At 45.2% G+C, this 19,697-nt stretch overlaps 1 protein-coding gene across 7 annotated transcripts in view; it reads right to left on the bottom strand.

Moving 5' to 3' along the window:
• Nucleotides 1-10,559: 10,559 nt before the first annotated feature.
• The window catches only part of MIER1 (MIER1 transcriptional regulator), a 133,270-nt gene continuing 124,132 nt past the window's right edge, over nt 10,560-19,697 (bottom strand). For 6 of the 7 annotated variants that reach the window (XM_033915927.1, XM_033915923.1, XM_033915921.1 and 3 more), the window contains 2 exons: nt 12,057-12,196; nt 10,560-11,566 (listed from right to left, as the gene is read on the bottom strand). In XM_033915927.1, the coding sequence (XP_033771818.1) occupies nt 11,244-11,566; nt 12,057-12,196 (463 nt within the window). In that variant the 3' untranslated portion in view covers nt 10,560-11,243. Of the gene's footprint in view, nt 11,567-11,728; nt 11,773-12,056; nt 12,197-19,697 lie in introns of all 7 variants that reach the window. The other variant, XM_033915928.1, reaches the window with a different exon arrangement.

Consider the following 19,697-nt stretch of genomic DNA (forward strand, 5'->3'; position numbering starts at 1 on the left):
TGGCAAAGGGGAAGAGATCCTGTTCCTCCCTGCTTGTTGACATAGTACATGGTGACTTGATTGACTTTATGAACGAGGACTACTTGATCGTGAAGAAGATGCTGAAAAGCTGAGAGCATTGAATATCGCTCTGAGTTCCAACAGATTTATGTGACACCAACGATCTGTGCTGGACCCTTGAGTACGGAGACAATTGAGATGAGACCCCCCAAGCATAGGTCAAGGAATCTGTTGTAAGGGCCATCTGATGAAGGGGCGCTTGAAACGGCAAACCTCTGGAGAGATTGGAAGAGAGCATCCACAATCTCTGGAGAGATTGTCTCAATGAAGGAGTACCTGGAAGGATACTCTCTTGGGGGAAGATCTGGTGGAACCTGAAGGAAGTGAAGAGAGTAACTTTCCCTGATTATGGTGAGGACCCAGAGGTTGGATGTAATTAGTTTCCATCATTGGTAAAAATGATGAAGACCACTAATGGGGAGAGGAGAGGACAGAGACAGAACAATTGAGGTTATGCTCTGTGTTAGATGGTCAAAAAGACTGAGAGGCCTTGAGTGCAGCAGGGGTCTGAGGTCTATGCTGCTGCTGCTATTGCTGCTTCTGTTTCTTAGGAGGCGGCCTTGAATAATAATAATAACAATTTATATACCCTAGGACCGTGAAGTTCTATGCGGTTTACAATGATTAGAAATGTTACAGATTGAATGGAATAAACAAAGTACAAACTTAGTGATTGTTCTAGAGATTGTTTGTTGAGAACTAAGATTGTATAGGTTGGTTTCCTAAGTATTTCAGGAATAAGGTGCTGGCTTTTGCGGAAAATGCCTCTGGTAAGATGGAGGAGACCTATAACCCTTAGCGGTGGAAGGCTTTGGCCTGATTATGGAAGCAAATGACTTCTCATGCTCAGATAAGTGCTTTGTAGCTGCCTCAATAGAGTCATCAAACAACTCATTGGCCAGGCATGGGATGTTGGCCAGTCGATCTTGTAGATTTGGGTCCATATCTACGGTGCGGAGCTAGGCCAGACAGCGCATCGCCACCAAGAACGCAGTGACTAGAGGACATTTAAAACGCATCATATGCCGCTTGAATCATATGCATGCCACGTTGACCAAGAGTGTGATGCATGTGTTGAAACTCTGGAAATCGAGGAAGATACTTGAAAAAAAATCAGACATGGCATTGACCAAATGCTTCAGATAAGAAGTAAAAACAAAGTTATAGTTCAAAATTCGGTTTGTCATCATCGAATTTTGATACAGCTGACGACCGAACTTGTCCATGGTCTTGCCCTCTCGGCCAGGAGGGATGGTGGCATAAACTCTGGCAGGATTGGTTCTTTTTAAAGAAACTTAGAAACATAGAAATAGACGGCACATAAGGGCCACGGCCCATCTAGTCTGCCCACCGCAATGACCCTTCCCCACCTAACTCAGTGAATAGATCCCACGTATCTATCCCATTTGGCCTTAAAATCAGGCACGCTGCTGGCCTCAGTGACCTGAAATGGAAGATTATTCCAGTGGTCAACCACTCTTTCAGTGAAAAAGAATTTCCTGGTGTCACTGTGCAGTTTCCCTCCCCTGATTTTCCACGGGTGACCCTGGTTGCTGTGGGACCCTTGAGAAGGAAGATATCTTCTTCCACTTCGATGCGACCCGTGAGATACTTGAACTCGATCATGTCTCCCCTCTCTCTGCGTTCCTCGAGTGAGTAGAGCTGTAACTTATCCAGCCTTTCCTCGTAAGGGAGATCCTTGAGAGCCGCGATCATCCGGGTTGCCATTCTCTGGACCAACTCTAGTCTCAGCACATCTTTTCGGTAATGCGGCCTCCAAAATTGCACACAGTACTCCAGGTGTGGTCTCACCATGGATCTATACAATGGCATAATGACTTCAGGCTTACGGCTGACGAAACTCCTGCGTATACAACCTATGATTTGCCTTGCTTTGGAGGAAGCTTGCTCCACTTGATTGGCAGCCTTCATGTCCTCACTGACGATCACCCCTAGGTCACGCTCTGCTTCAGTTCTTGTTAGGATCTCGCCATTTAGGGTGTAAGTATTGCATGGATTTTGGCTGCCCAGGTGCATGACTTTGCATTTTTTGGCATTGAAGCTGAGTTGCCAGGACCTAGACCAGCGCTCCAGTAGTAGTAGGTCGTGCATCATATTGTCGGGCATTGAATTTTTGTCTGTTGTACTCTTGGCCACTACATTGCTTAGTTTGGCGTCATCAGCGAATAATGTTATTTTACCTCGGAGACCTTCTGCCAAGTCTCTTATGTAGATGTTGAACAGGATCGGGCCCAGGACGGAGCCCTGTGGCACTCCACTGATCACCTCCGTCGTTTCGGAGGGGTGCCATTCACCATTACCCTCTGAAGCCTACCCTCAAGCCAGTTCCCAATCCATTTCGTCAACGTGTCGCCCAATCCTATAGAACTCATCTTGCTCAGCAACCTGCGGTGTGGTACGCTATCGAATGCTTTGCTGAAGTCCAGGTATACGATGTCCAGGGACTCCCCAACATCCAGCTTTCTCATCACCCAGTCAAAGAAGCCGATCAGGTTGGATTGGCAGGATCTCCCCTTAGTAAATCCATGTTGACGGGGATCACGTAGATTCTTCTCGTTCATGATCGTATCCAATTGGCGTTTGATTAGAGTTTCCATTAGTTTGCTCACTATTGATGTGAGACTCACCGGTCTGTAGTTTGCTGTTTCCATCTTGGAGCCTTTCTTATGAAGTGGAATGACGTTAGCCATTTTCCAGTCCAACGGGACGTTACCTGTACTAAGGGAGAGATTGAAGAGCGTGGATAGCGGTTCCGCCAAGACATCACACAACTCCCTGAGCACCCTGGGGTGTAGGTTGTCAGGCCCCATTGCCTTGTTAACCTTGAGCTTTGACAGACTCCACGAGAAGAGATTGATGGGATAATTGAAACTTCTCAAATCCCTTACAATGGACCATCTTATATTGAGATTCCATCATTTCTGGCACAGCGGGAACGGAATATGGTGTATCAAGATTTCTTTTGAAAGTTTGAGAAAGAATGCCATTCATGGGTAATTTGAGAGAATCCCTAGGAGGATGAGACATACCCAGTTCTTCCAAATACTCCTTAAGAGTATTTTGAGTCAGCTTCCAAAGCGATGTTAAGATCTTTATTCATTTGACATAGAAATTTTCTAAAGGACACCGGATCTGAAGAGGTACGCTTGATGATGATGACCTTGTTGAAGAGAAGGTGAATGAGAACCCCTCAAGGTACCTTTCACAGCAGAGAATGAAGGTGAAGCCTCTCTGGAGTATTGATACCTGAGATCTGAATCCATAGGCAAAGATGAAGACGAACACCCACTTCTGGAATGTGAAAACCTCGCAGAACTCGACTGATGAGAATGGTGAGGCTCTGCAACAGATCTCCTCGACAAAGGAAACATAGAAAGTGATGGCAGAAAAGGGCCAAGGCCCATCGAGTCTGCCCACTCCATTGACCCACCCCCCTAGTTAATTGCTCTCTGATTACCTTTTCCCTCGAAGAGATCCGACATGAGCATCCCAAATGATCTTAAAAACTTGCACGCTGCTGGCCTCAACCACCTGTACTGGGAGCCTATTCCAGCTGTCTACCACTCTTTCAGTGAAGAAGTACTTCCTGGTGTCGCCATGAAACTTCCCACCCTTTATTTTCAGCGGGTGTCCTCTTGTGGCTGAGGGTCACCTAAGAAGGAAAACATTATCTTCTACCTTGATGCGACCAGTGACATACTTAAACGTCTCAATCATGTCCCCTCTCTCTCTACGTTCCTCGAGAGAGTATAGCCGCAATTCGTTCAGCCTTTCTTCGTATGATAGATCTTTGAGCCCCGAGACCATCTTGGTGGCCATTCGCTGTACCGACTCGATTCTCAGCACATCTTTGTGGTAATGTGGCCTCCAGAATTGTACGCAGTACTCCAGATGAGACCTCACCATGGTTCTGTACAAAGGCATTGGACGTCAGGCTTCCGACTAACAAAACTTCTCCGGATACAACCCAGCATTTGCCTAGCCTTAGATGAAGCCTTCTCCACTTGTTTGGCCGTTTTCATGTCATCGCTGATGATCACCCCCAAATCCCGTTCTGCGGCAGACCTTGCTAAGGTTTCTCCATTCAATGTGTACGTTCTGCACGGATTATTGTTGCCAAGGTGCATGACCTTGCATTTGTTAGCATTGAAGCTAAGCTGCCAGGTCGAGGACCACTGTTCCAACAAAAGCAGGTCTTGCGTCATGCTGTCGGACAGATTGCCGTTACTCACAATATTACATAGTTTGGCATCATCAACGAATAATGTTATTTTACCTTGAAGTCCTTGAGTCATGTCTCTTACAAATATGTTGAACAGGATCGGGCCCAAGACCGAGCCCTGCGGCACCCTACTGGCTACCTCCGATGTTTTAGAGATGGTACCATTAACAACCACCCTCTGAAGTCTACCACTCAGCCAATCGTGAACCCATGCTGTAAGTGTTTCACCTACAGTTGGTGGTCTCGAAGAGTCTCGATGCCTCGATAAGCGAGACCTGTCTTGAGAAGAATTCCTTAACAAATTATGTGGGGGAAGAACTATGCCTCAAATCAAGGTCCCGTGATTGAGTCAGATCCAGCCTTAAAGATGAATGTCGAGGAGTCCTCGTCCTGTGCCTCAAAAAAGGCATCATCTTATGTGAAGAGATAGGACTGGAAGTCTGAGAATGACGTCGAGACATTGAAAATGACTCAGCTTCTTGTGTAGAGGTATCTCGAGGCACTCTTAAGGACTCAACTCCTTGTAATACTGCTGAGTGCTCAGGCTGGACTGCAGGAAGCAGGGTCAAGGCAGAAGTCAATTTGGCAAGCTTGCTACCAAACTCCTGATGCAGAATAGTTTCCAACATATTCTGCAAAGCCGGCACCAAGACCAATGGATCTAGTACAATTGGTGTGGCTATGGACTCCAAGGAAGTCGACCTCGAGGAAGAGTGTTGCCTCTATTTTGAGACACGTTTCCTGGGTAGCCTCAGACTCACCGGTTCTAAGGGTGACATGTCTGGAGGGGTTGGCTTAGCTATCTTACCTGACAGAGACACTGAGGATAACGGTGTCTCGGGAGAAGATTTAGCTGATTTCCCCGAAGACAAAGATTTCCCCATCGAGGTAGGTTTGAGCGGGGTCGAGGTTAGATGTTTTGGCCCCGCAGAAGACTTTGATGAAGTCGAGGTCAGAATCGGGGTCGAGGTTTTAGTTGAAGACAGATCCATTCCCCCGAAGATTTTTTCAAGCTGAACTCAATGATGTTTAAGGGCTCGATTTTGAAGTGTAGCATAGTGGGCGCACGACTCCGAATGATGATCAGGTCCTAAACACTGTATACACCATTTATGTGGGTCAGTGATGGAGCTTGTACGTTGACACTGGCTACACTTCTTGAACCTTGTGACCGGCTAGGACATGGAATGAAAAATGGCTGAGGGGAAATCAAAGCCCATAGGCTGAGGCCACGGAGTAGGCCCCTCCGTGACACGATCAAAAAAACAAACAAAACTTTTGTTTAAAAAATCAAACGCACAGATAACACAGCGACCCTGTAAAGAAAATGCACGAGCCGCAGTGAGAGAAGGCACAAGTAGAACTAACTCTCATGCAGAGCCTTGAAATGAGTGCTTCTCAGCTTCACAGAAAACTTAGAACCGAGGAGACGCACACCCTCCGTCGGGCGAGAAGGCACTCGCGCACTTTCTAAAAGTTCTTCAAGCAAGTCTGCTTGTGAAGCTGTCCACATCGAGGCTCCGTGGATGACGTCACCCATATGTTGAGAACATGTTGCCTGCTTGTCTTGGGATAATGAGCTGTTATATGAAGCCCACCAGCACTATCCCTCTAATATAATGCATTCTGAAGGAAGGATATCCTTTTTGATAACATGAAGTATTCCTAGAGATATACAGGGTTATTAGTGAAAGAATGCCAATATCATATTGAATAAATTACTTCACAGATCTTCACATTGACGTATAAAAACTTAAGAATAGCCTTACTGGGTCGGACAAATGGTCCATCTAGCCCAGTATCCTGTCTTCACGGAGGCCAATCCAAGTCACAAGTACCTGGCAAAAACCCAAATAGCAGCAGCATTCCATGCTACCGTCAGAAAGGTCCGTTTCTCCGTCCCATGTCTGTCTCAACAGGAGACTATAGACTTTTCCTCCAGGAATTTGTCCAAACCTTTTTTTAAAACCAGCTACATTAACTGCTCTTATCACATCCTCTAGCAACGCATTCTAGAGTTTGACTATTCTGAGTGAAAAACTATTTCCTCCTATTGGTTTTAAAAGTATTTTACTGTAACTTCATTGAGTGTCCCCTAGTTTTTGTAAATCTTGATGTAATAAACAAATCGATCCACTTGTACCTGTTCTACACCACTCAGGATTTTGTAGACTTCAATTATATCTCCCTTCAGCCATCTCTTTTCCAAGCTGAAGCGCCCTAACATCTTTAGTCTTTCCTCATATGAGAGGCGTTTCATCTCCTTCATCATCTTGGTCACTCTTCTTTGAACTTTTTCTGGTGCTGCTATATCTTTCTTGAGATAAGGAGACCAGAACTGAACGCAATACTCTAGGTGAGGTTGCACCATTGAGCGATACAGAGGCATTATAACATTCTTAGTCTTGTTAACTATCCTTAAGAATGTTATAATGCTTCTGTATCGCTCCATGGTGTGACCTCATCAGGAGTACTGCATTCAATTCTGGTCTCTTTATCTCAAGAAAGATATAGCAGAACTAGAAAAGGTTCAAAGAGCGACAAATATGATAAAGAGTAATGGAACGCCTCTCGTATGAGAAAAGACTAAAAAGGTTAGGGCTCTTCAACTTGAAAAAGAGACAGCTGAGGGGAGATATAATTGAAGTCTACAAAATCCTATGTAGAATAGGTACAAGTGGATCGATTTTTTACTGCATCAAGATTTACAAATATTTTCATGATAAAACCCTCCAAGTCCTGGGTAATTAATCTTACCATGTACTACTTAATTAATATTATTCTTGTAAGACTCTTTCAGTCTAATGGATAGTGTGTGTGTTATATATAAAACTTCATAAAAAGCTAGAATTTTTACTATTTACATTTTTTAAAATTTGTATTTCCTTGGATAGAGGCAGAATTTTAACCACTGTACCTGCATGTCTAATATCCAAGTTAGGTTTCAGATCTAACCCTCTCAAAATCTTGTGCATATAATTTCAAAGCCAGTGATAGAAATGAACATATTTCCCTCAATACCCAAATGCAGAATTAAGTTACAGTAGAAACCCTTTCTTTAATAGAACTAATACAACCAGAAGTTCTAATAATGATAAAAGGATTACTAATCAAGAGACCTAGGAGCAGATTAAAACTTGTCTCCTGGCTCAAAAGATCTGTCTCGTTCCCCAGTGGTATCTACAGTAGACTCTCAGATAATCAGCACCCATGGGGATTGATAGATGCCAGATAAATATAGTTTCTGGTTGCTTGAGAGTTGCTATTAAAAATAGGCCTAACTAATACTATACCCCATACTATGCCATACCATAAACTGTTCCAAACTACCGGACATGAGGTAGGCAAAGCAAGAATGTAATCAGGTGTGGCGTGCCAAGTTTACACTTAAATTTCCACCAGAAATTGATTTATTTTCATTTAAAATATTACAGTACTACTTTGATTTTTTTTTTTTTTTGCTGGTTGCTTGAGTTCCGGTTAACAGAGTCTACTGTATTATCTACTCTTTATGCATATGGAAAAAATATTCCAGAACACTCATTTTTAACATAGTTCCAGAGACACACCCACCCATCTGGAAGGATTTAGAGGATGAATATGCACAATGAATATGCACATGAATATGCAAGAGATTTACATAAAATAAAGTACTATAGAAGCAATGTCTGCAGATTTCTTACGTATATTCATTCCAGATACAGTGGTACCTCGGTTTACGAGTGCACCGGTTTGCGAGTGTTTTGCAAGACGAGCAAAACATTCACAAAATCGGCGCCTCGGAAACCAAGCATGGCTCGATTTACGAGCGCCACCCCCCACGAACCGGCACCCCCCCCCCCCCCCGCGATTGGGCACCCTCCCGCCGCAATTGGGCACCCCCGTGAACTCACAGGCCTTGAACATGCGCAGATGCTCAAGGCCCAGCAAGAAGAGGAGGCTGATCTTCGGGCACCGGCACCAACGCACAGGACATGCCGGTGCCCAGATGACAGTAAGAAGCGGCGGGGGGAGGGTGCCGGATCGCAGGGAGGGCCTTCGGGGAGAGCAATGCCAGTTCTCGTGGGGGTGGGAACGTATCAAAGTGAGTTTCCATTATTTCCTATGGGGAAACTCGCTTTGATAAATGAGCATTTTGGATTACGAGCATGCTCCTGGAACGGATTATGCTCATAATCCAAGGTACCACTGTATCCTGAAAACTGAATAGGCTAAATGTATCCCGAAGACTGGATTGAGAACCATTATTCTAAACTAGTGGTTTTCAACCCTATTTTTGAGACACACCTAGCTAGTCAGGTTTTCAGGACACCCGCAATGAATATGCATGAGATATTTTTGCATTTAATGAAGGCAGGGCACATAAATTTAGGCCATGCATATTCAATGCGGATATACTGAAAAAGTGACTGAGCATCTTTATAGAGGCTGCTAAGTACCTAAATTGGTCTCTATTTACAGTCAAATATAAGAGCCTGAGTTTCAGCTAAAAATTAACTTAGATTTAGAAACTTAAAATTTATGCTCGTCTTTCCTTTGCCTAGATTTAGGAGCCTAATTTAGATGTCAGTGCTAGCTTTTAAAAACTTTTTCTCCCTGTCTTAAATCTGTCCTGTTATCACTTACTTTTTAGGCTACTAAATTCAGGAATTTAGTGAAAATTTGAGCATAAATTTACTCAGTCCTGGTAAATTTTTAGTCTTTTAAGAACTTAACTAAAAATTAGAAGCATAAACCCTTTAAATATCAACCTCCCAAGTTTTTTATGGCATGTATAATACACACTCTTGACCATTTTTGGTGCCTGAATTATCAAAAAATTTTCCCCATATGCTTAGAATGAGAGAAAGCTCATATCCACAAAATTAGTTTCTAAAACCTTTTTTGGCCAAGTGCTCTAACAGCATTACTAGTAATGTTGCTGTGCCATGGATGGTTCTTCAGTCATTACAGGGTAAGAAATTTCTGTGCTAGAGGAGCCTCTAAGAGATAAAGCCCCCCCCAATCCACTCCCTTCCACACACTGCTTTCTGGCTTGTGCATGATAAAAATTAGCACAGCTGGCTTGAAATTTTTGAAATTATTTGTATTACTGGAAGTTAAGTGAGACCAGTGTGCTAGCAGAGTTGGCATAGATGTTGGGAATTTTGACCTATGTCTTAAAATAATTTAACAGTAGCATGTACTCTATTTATCAATAGATATCTATATATACATACATCCCACCCCCCTAAAACATACTCAAACTGAGATTTTTGGTCCCCCCTCCCCCCAAAACACACACAAAAAAGGGTATCTTGGTTTATATTCAAGTCTCTTCTTTCATATCCCCTCCTCTCTGTGGTTACCAGCATTTCTTCCTCCACTCTCCTCGCCTCTCCCCCCCCCCATGGTTGAATTATAGTTCCTATCTCCTTCAGCTAATGCTGTCAAAGTTATGAAGTGAGCCAGTGCAGGGCCTTGCACATGCTGAAAGGCCTGCTGGCTCCCACCCTGTCTCTAAGACTCTAAGGGATGGAGGAAGAAATGCCAGTAACTGTAGGGGAGGGATACATATGAAAAGTTTATATTTGAGTATGTGTGTGTATATCTATTTCTATTTATACAGTAATCAGTAAATTTGAGAAAAAGCTTATTTTCCATATATTCTGGCTTAAGAATGAGATTCATTATTGTCACTGATATATGCAAACCTAACTTATTTGGAGACACTGCCTCAAAGTACTCATTTCATATATAGTACATTCCTTCCTACGCGCATGCGCGGTGCGGCCAACTAGAACTTTCTAGTTAAAAAGGTCCGTACCGAGGGCTCCGTCGGTGACGTCACCCATGCGTAAAGAATATGCTGCCTGCTTGTCCTGGGATAAGGTACATACCTTCCTACCCTACACAATCAGAACCACATAACTTCTTCTACTTGGTGTTAACTTGCACAAACTGCATCAGAAGTTCAATCAACAATTCAGTCCAGAACCCTCGCCAAACAATGCTAAGTGAATTTAAATGCTGACATTTTGCCTTTATCTTGCCAAAACAAAATATATAAATGCAAGAAAGCATGTGCAATCCAAATATTATGCTTAATTCCATGACTCTAAAATTCATCATTCATTTGAATATAGAAAAATCTGAATCTCATAATTTAAATATGAACATTATATTCAGTCAGATAGGAAAATGAAGACACTACAAACTTAAACATTCATTCACTAAAAAACAGCATTTGCAAAATGAAATGAAGCAGACATTAGGCTTTCAGAATATTGATTGGTATGATTAAAGGTCGACTGTACAAGCTATGAAAAGTATACAAGTTCTGTTTAAGAAAGAACAGTTCAGGAAAGACATAAGTACTATAAAAATCTTTCAAAGGCTACAAAGAAATCTGGAAAAATACAGAATGTATTTCTTTAGCCCAGATAGGAATATGTAAAGACATCATTGATGTCAACAATTTACATAAAACAAACCTAACTCGGTTTATTATTTAAACTTCTATATATAAAAAATTATGCCAATATAACTTTCAGGATCCATGGGCTTCCTTAACTTTACAACAGACTTTCAGATAGCTCTTTTCTAAATGAGTTCTGTCAACAGCAGCATTTTGACATGAATATGGACTAATTCATTGTGTGCACCAAAGCACTGTATCAATCCATCTCAATGTCTAGGCTTTGCAAAGGAGGCCTATATATAGCTTTTGTTTCGGTAAAGAAATAAATGATCTTCCTCTGTAGTATTTCCTTTTACTTTCTGGGTGTGAAAAAGAAAAAAAACAGTTATTGGGTTCCAAGTCACATAAAGGACCTTAGAAGAACTTGGCAGACTGCTCCTAAGAATCAGTTTGTTAAGGTCACCCACCAACCCTGAAAATTGTTGGGGGGAGTTTTGGGGAGATATCCCAGAATTTACTCCTTGAAATAGAAATGGTCTCTTAGTCATCCAAAGTTTCCAAGTCTTCAAATTTCCCTTGCAAAAATGATTCCTGCAAAAACACTGAGGATGGACCCTCTTTATCATTGCTGTTAATTCTTCGCCTCTTTACAGACCTCTCAATTTTTTCGTCAATGTCATTTTCATTTCTGGCATTCATGTGCAGAGTTTTGGGGTCACTGGAAATGTTCTCTGTTTCATAGCCATTGGTATCTATATCTAAGTGAGGCGGTTCCTTGTTGTTAATGGGTCCATTGACATGTACTCCTTCAATTTTTGCTTCATCTTTAATTGATATTTCAGTCGAGACATGGGTAGATACACCTAAAGATTAAAAGAAAACTGTAAATAATAATGTCCCAAGAGATTAAATCACAAAGAAAGGATCAAGAAACAAATACATGAAATTCAAAAGGGCATACATTTAATGTTTGTGTACTTTTGCTTAAAAATGACTAATTACAGGGAGTAAAAGCAAGATGTTACCTTAGAGTGAGCTGTATACCAGCCCCAGCCTGCCATCTTGTCTACTGCAAGGTGATGAGGGAGAGAAAACTGTCACTTTTTGGAAACTAATCAAGACTGTTCAAATTCTTCTGGCAGTAAAGACAGGAACAACTATCTAAGGATAAGAGGTGTAGGTATGTGGGAAGTAGAGAAACATTTCAAACCCTTCAGGTTACTTTCACAGCTTCTAATTAGAGCCATTATGCCAAAAGCACATATAATCAAATATTTTCCAGGTTTACTGATGCTGGTGGATTTTCTGAAAAGAAAATAGTCACATGGATAGAAGAGACATTTGGTTGCTTACCATTCTGATTGCTATTGCTGACTGTGCTATCCTCCCTTTCAGATTGACTGGTGCTGCTGTTAGAAGTAGGAGGAGGGGGGGATGGTGCTCGACTAGAAGCAGCACTTTCACTTTCATCTAAAAGACGATCCATGTAATCCCTGAAAGAAAATGAGACAGTATACATCTCAAAGTAAAGTTTAGCTGTGTGCATGTAACTTTGTGTGTATTCTTTGCATACAAACAAAATCTCCTCTTTCCTAATTATATCTGAGTTTCAGAAGTTCATGTTTTACACTCCTGGAATATGGAGAAATTAGGTTCTTACCTGCTAATTTACTTTCTTTCAGTTTCTCCAGACCGGTAGAGGTTAATCTTACAAGAGGGCATAAATCTCATCATGACCAGCAGGTGGAGACTGAAAAAAAACTGTGGAATAAGTGTCAGCAGACTGATAGGAATAAGAGATACCTTCCCCTATTCCAATCAGTCTGCCGAATAGCCAAGCAGAACTAAGAACTGGAAACAGAAATAAACAATACTCCGAACAGGAGTAATAACTAACATACCCAAATGCTGTTGGAAAATGCAGAGGAGAGATACCAGAAAGAAAATGTCCCTACAGCTCGCCAGCTAAGCCACAGCCGCTGTTCTTCAATTCTCCCTGGCCCTAGAAAAAAACTAGAACTCGCAGCAAAAAACAAAAAACTGCCTGCACAACAGCCACAACAACAGACAGGGTGGGGACCTCTACCAGTCTGGAGAAGCTAAAAGAAAGTAAATTAGCAGATAAGAACCTAATTTCTCCTTCTTTAGCACTCTCCAGACCAGCAGAGGTTAAATCTTACAAGTGAGATGTACCAAAGCAGTCCCCATCATGGGTGGGACCCCCGAAGGGCCGACACCAGAACACGCTCACCGAACAACGCGTTCCGTCGCGCTTGAACGTCTGCCCAGTAGTGTCTGACAAATGAATGCAAGGAAGACCAAACCGCAGCCTTACAAATATCCACTGGAGGCACGAGCGAAGACTCAGCCCAAGAAGCTGCCTGACCCCGAGCAGAACAAGCCTTGAGAAATTCTGGAACAGGCTTTTTCTGAAGTAGATACGCGGAAGCAATAGTCTCCTTGATCCAGCGTGCAATAGTAGCCTTAGAAGCGCATTCCCCGTATGAGGACCTGCTAGAAGGACAAAGAGATGATCTAAGTTCCTGATCTCCTGGGTCCTCTGCACATAAGAAAGAAGAACCCGACCGACATCCAACTTACGCAACTGCTTCTGCTCAGAAGAATCCACCACAGGACCACTGCCTGATTGACATGAAAAGGAGAAACTACCTTTGGCAGAAAGGAAGGAATAGGCCTCAAGAAAACCCACTCCCTAGAAAACTCCAAGAAGGGAGCCCTACAAGAGAAAGCCTGCATCTCAGAAACACATCTAGCAGAAGTAATGGCCACCAAGAAGACCGCTTTAAGAGTTAGGTCCTTCAAAAGCAGGCACCCAACGGTTCAAAGGGAGGATGCACTAGCACTGAAAGAACCAGATTCAGATCCCAAGATGGAACAGAGGGTCGTACGGGAGGCTTGAGCAATTTGGCTGCCCGCAAAAAGCGAATCACATCAGGAACGGCAGTCAAACGCTGACCTTTCAACAACCCATGAAAGGCTGAAAAGGCCGCAAGCTGAACCCGGAGAGAAGACCAAGCCAGTCCCCTATTCAGGCCATCCTGCAAGAACTCTAAGATGTTAGGCAGGTAAGCGCAAAAAGAGACCACTCCACGCGCAGCACACCACTCCTCAAATAAACACCAAACCCTCACATAAGCCCGAGAGGTGGAAAGCCTCTGGGACCCCAAGAGAGTGGAGATCACTATCTGAATACCCCTTCCAACCTAGGCAACCCCTTTCAAGAGTCAAGCTGTAAGACAGAAGGGATCCAGCTCGAACATGGGAATGGGACCCTGCGTCAGAAGGTCTTCCAAGAGAGGCAGAGGAAGAGGATCCGCCACCAGATGCCGCACCAGATCTTTGTACCACAGACGCCGAGGCCAATACGGAGCCACCAGAACCACGAGGTCCTGATGGCGAATGATGTGGTGAAGAACTCTGCCCACTAATGGCAACGGAGGGAACACATACAACCAAAGCATCCAGGTCCTCGGCCAGCCAGTCCCTGTGACAACTGAAGAAGTGGGGCAGTTTGGGGGCGATACTCGGGGCCAAACTGCACTATCAACTGAAAGGCCACCAGGCTTAGACACCACTCTCCGGGATCTAGCACATGACAACAACTGAGGAGGCTGCCTGAACATTCTCCACTCCGGCTATGTGAGAGGCCGAGATGCCCTGAAGGTAGGATCCTGCCCAGACCATGAACACAGCTGCCTCCTGCGCTACCTGAATGCTCTTGATGCCTCCCTGACGATTGACGTAAGCCACCAGCATGGCATTGTCCGACAGAACTCTGACTGACTTGCCCAACAAGGAGCGGAAGGCTAAGCGCGCCAGACATTGATCGACCAGGACGCCTCCTCTGTGGACCAGGTGCCCTGAGCTGAGTAACCTAGACACTGAGCCCCCCAACCAAGGAGACTGGCATCCGTGAGAAGCACTGTCCACTGTGGTTGATCCAGACTCGTCCCCTGAACAACAGGAGAGGTCTGGAGCCACCAACGAAGACTGCAGCGTGCCAAACTGTGCTTCTGGGGACCACCTCTGGAGCAGAGCATACTGAAGAGGACACATGTGGGCCCGCGCCTACCTCACTACGTCTAGGGAAGCCGCCATCGACCCCAAGACTTGGAGGAAATCCTGCGCCTGAGGACACCGGGACGCCATAAGGAGGTGAATCTGAGATTGCAATTTGCTTACCCGGGCCTCTGGAAGGAAGACCGTCCCCAAGGAGGTGTCGAACAGAACCCCAAAGTACTCCGGACGCTGAGATGGGACCAACCGACTCTTGGAAAGGTTGACCACCAAGCCTAGCGATTGGAGAAACTCCACCACCCGAGCCGTAATCCGGGTGCTCTCCTGCAACAACTTCACCCAAATCAACCAGTCGTCCAGGTAGGGATGCACCAGAATGCCCTCTGACCGCAAGGCTGCGGTGATGACCACCATAACCTTGTTGAATGTCCGGGGAGCTGTGGCCAGATCAAAGGGATGCGCACAGAACTGATAGTGCTGACCCAAGATCGCAAAGCGAAGGAAGCGCTGATGGGAGGTCTGAATGGGAATATGCAAGTAGGCTTCTGTCAGATCGAGAGAAGTCAGGAACTACCCCAGCTGAACCGCCAGAATAACAGACCGCAGTTTTTCCATGCGAAAAAAGGGAATTCTCTGAGCCCTGTTGACCCCTTTTAAATCTAGGATGGGCTGAAAAGTCCCCTCCTTCTTGGGCACCACAAAGTAAATGGAGTACTTGCCGGTGCTGCACTCCTGAGGGGGCACTGGAACAACTGCTTTGAGAGCTAGTACGCGCTGAAGAGTCTGGCGAAAGGCCTGCGTCTTCCATGCCGCCTGATACGGAGAGGCTAGAAAATGATCTGGCAGAGAGCGGGCAAACTCCAGAGCATAACTGTCCCGTACCACCTCCAGGACCCACTGATCGGACGTAATCTCTGACCAACTGGGGAAAAAATTGCACAGCTGGGCACTCACCGGAACCAAAGGGGGCGCCGGCAATGAGTCATAAGAACATAAGAACCACCATAACCGGACCAGACCCCGGGTCCATCAAGTCCGGCAATCCGCACACGTGGAGGCCCTGCCAGGTGTACTCTGGCATAGCCCCAGTCCCCATATCACTGCATGCTTCTCAAGGGAGATGTGCATCTAATTTATTCCTACCCGTATCACTCTATGCCACTCCTAAGGAGATGTGCATCTAGTTTACCCTTAAATCCTAGAACGGTGGATTCCGCAACCACCTCCTCTGGAGAGCATTCCAGGTGTCCACCACTCGCCGCGTGAAACAGACTCTCCTGACATTCGTCCTGGACCTGTTCCCCTTCAGCTTCAGTCCACATCCTCTTGTCCGTCTCACACTGGACATTGTAAATAACTGCCTTCCCTGCTCCATTTTGTCGAATCCTTTCAGTATTTTGAAAGTCTCGACCAGATCCCCCCGCAGTCTCCCCCTCCCAAGGGAGAACAACCCCAGTCTCCCAAGTCGTTCCTCGTAGTCCAGGTTCTCCATACCCTTCACCAGCTTCGCTGATCATCTCTGCACCCTCTCTAGCAGTTCCATATCCTTCTTTAGGTATTCATTGTGCAGAACGGGCAACGGGGGAACTGGTGGAGAGATTCCAGCCCCCCGATGGGACTGCATGCCCTGATAAAACCAACCCCGGATAAACCCTGAAACCTGGAAATGTAGCAGCCCCAAGCCCAGGGCGATACTTGTGGAACTCCTGCAGATGCCCACGGGCAGTGCCATCCTGAGATGCCATGCAGGCATCTCAGGCAGGCGGGGCTCCTTAGAGTCCGTCAGAGTCTGAACCAACTTATCTAAGTCCTCTCCAAACAAAATAGACCCCCAAAAGGGAAATTTGGTAAGTTTAGTTTGGACACCGACCAAGTGCGAAGCCACAAGGTACGTCGAGCGGCCACTCCAAAAGCCATAGACTTAGCTGACGTCCACACCAAGTCATAGAGAACATCCGAGAGGAACGAGGCAGCCATCTCAATCTTTACCACCTCCTGATCCACTAAGGACCAGTCATCAGACTCACAATCCAGGACACGCTCGGCCCACTGAAACACGGTGCAAGCCACCAGCCCCCCACAAATAGCCGCCTGGACCTCCAAGGCAGAGACATCAAAATTCTGCTTAAGAATGGTCTCTAACTTGCGCTCCTCAAAGTCCCGTAAGGCAGAACCGCCCTCAACAGGCACAGTATGCTGCTTATAAATCACTGAGACCACTGCGTCCACCACTGATGACTTTAAAGTAGCCCTATCCCCCTCCAGGATGGGATACAAACAAGCCATGATGCGCACTAACCGAAATGGCGCCTTCGGCATATTCCACTGCACCAGTACAATATCCCGTATATCCTGATGCATAGGAAAAGAGTAGGATCCCCCTAAGAAGAAGATCCCCCACACGCGGGGTCTCCGGTGGCGCTCCTTCAAAATACAGCACCGATGAGACCTGCTGAATCAGGTCTGGTAGCTCATCCCTCTGAAAAAGGCGGGAAACCCAATGCCCCGCCACCAGCGTCTGTCCCCTCAGGAGGATCCTGGAATTCCTAAAAAGGGTCCAGGTCCTCATCCAGGCCAACCCGCTCCTCTGACCACCAATCTGCAACCCAAGCCACTCACGGGCACTTGGATGAGGGAGGAGGAACAGGGGACGCCACAGGAGAAGAGGGAGGCAAAGCCACAGGGGGGCGGAAACCCCCCCCCCCCGAAACCCCTTGGGCGCATGTGAGACTCCCAACCGTCTGAAAATAGGCTATGCACAAAGAAAAGATTAAATCAGGGGAAAACCCCAGGGGTCCCATGGGACCTCCCTGCCACAGTAGGAGACCCAACTGAAAACTGTCCGTTCTTCCAATATAGGGGGAAGGTCACCTGAGGTTGCAGACAAAATGGAGGGGCCTGTCTGTTAAAATAGCGAAGTTCCCCCAAAAAATAACCCCTCCAGGGCCTGTAGTGGCTAGGAAGCCTGAACTAACCCAGCTGCTAAAGCAGGCAAGCCAGCATCAGCTGTTAACAAAAATCAGCTGAGAATGAATCCCTCCAGGGCGGTAGAGAAAGACTGGGCTTCCTCACTGCTCCCTGCCGACTCGTGAGGCACTAAGGCCGGGGAGCTCTAGACGCCTGCAGTGGCTGACAATGGAGCTCCACGACTGTACCACCCCAAACAGCTGATTTCAGGCTGGCCGCGAGTGCTTCGCATCTGGACCAAATTGTGCACCTCTACCCCTGAGAAGTGCTCAATTGCTCCATTCGCGACCTACCTAGAATAAAAGTGCCGGTTAGTCAGAAAATACAGTAATTTACAGCATAGTTAAAGGAAAAGCAACCCTTCAGACCGGCACTACCACAGGCTCTCAAAGCAATTGCTTGATTTAGGGGGCAAGGCTTACTGCTGAGGCTCCTCTAAAAAAAATGTTGGGAGGTAGAGGAAATGGGGGGAGGGACCCAGCACGAGACTCACCGGGTTTGACACCGAGGTCGGACGGACCCCCAAACAGGGCCCACCCAAGCTCAATCCGGCCAAAAACAGGGACTAGAAATCCCTAAACAAATTCTAACAGCCCTACCAAGGGAGATGGGTATAGCTCACTCAATACATGCTGGAGACTGATAGGAATAGGGGAAGGTATTCTACAGTTTTGTTTCAGTCTCCACCTGCTGGTCATGATGAGATATATACCCACTTGTAAGATTTAACCTCTACCGGTCTAGAGAGTACTAAAGAATTTTGTGTTCAGTTAATCAAAAGGTATACAATCCACAAAAAAATCCAATTCTTTACAGGACTAATATTGCCAGGACTGGTCCAAGGTTATATAATATTCTATGCAAAGATTCAACCATGTGCCCCCCTCTTCCTCCCTCGACCACAGGGCAACTCAAGACCTTCGCACTGAGGTGTCCAAAAGTTTCTTTCCCCTTCCTTACCCCATCTGAGATGGCAGAGGCGTGGCAGGCAGAGACCACATACAAAAGTTCATCAGGGTCAGCATGGGGGTCTTGAGAATTCCTCCCCTCTCCAAAACAGAAGTTACATGAGGGTGGGACCTGATGAGTCTTGATCAAATGCATATGCTGAAGGCCCCAGACTGGTCATCCTGGATCATCCATAGACATACATGGCCCCTCCCCCTACCATATGGCACCCTAGGCATATGCCTGGTAGTTGGGCTAACCCTGAATACAACAACTAAAACACTGCACTAAATATATTAACAACAAATTTTTCTGTCCTTTCAGGGTTTAAACAAGTTTCTGGAGGAAAAGTACAAGAATAATTACTAGACAAACTTGGGAAAAGCTAATGCTTATACCTGAGAATGAGCAAAAGTGAATTAGGATCTTTATCAGGGATTCTTATTTACATATCACCAACAAACTCGGAAAACTATACCTGAATGGAGATCTTACAGTCTAAGTCTGTAACTGAGGCAATGGAGGGTTAAGTGACTTGCCCAAGATCACAAGGATCTGCAAATGCTTTATAGTAACCTAAATTGGTCACTACTGGAGTCAGGCTCTTGCCTGACTAAGCAAGGTTTTTAAATTTATAAATTCACAAATTAAAAAGTTATTTTAAAAGTGGCAAGCCATAAATGCAGCACAGACTCCGCCTAGTCTGCTCAGTTTACACTGCTCGCCCTCTGGTCACCTTCCTCCCTTGCTCTTAACCCTTTCAGGACCATAAGGATCGTAGGCCAATTTTTGTGGTTTTGATGACATTTTTATGGTAAAAAGGGCTTGCAGATGCCAAAAAATTGATTTTGTGAAATATCATTATTTTTATTTTAAAAAAAAATCACACTTCTGGCTTATGGACAGTGTGGCAAGTGAATCTTCTCGTCAATCTAGCAACGACGCTAATGAATGAATGTCGGAACCAGTTTGTTTACATAAAGGCAGTATCATATGGAATCCGTACATAACAAATTTAGAACTGTAGACTATCCCAATCAA

Source organism: Geotrypetes seraphini, chromosome 12, assembly GCF_902459505.1.
Source record: "Geotrypetes seraphini chromosome 12, aGeoSer1.1, whole genome shotgun sequence".
Classification (NCBI taxonomy): Eukaryota; Metazoa; Chordata; class Amphibia; order Gymnophiona; family Dermophiidae; genus Geotrypetes; species Geotrypetes seraphini.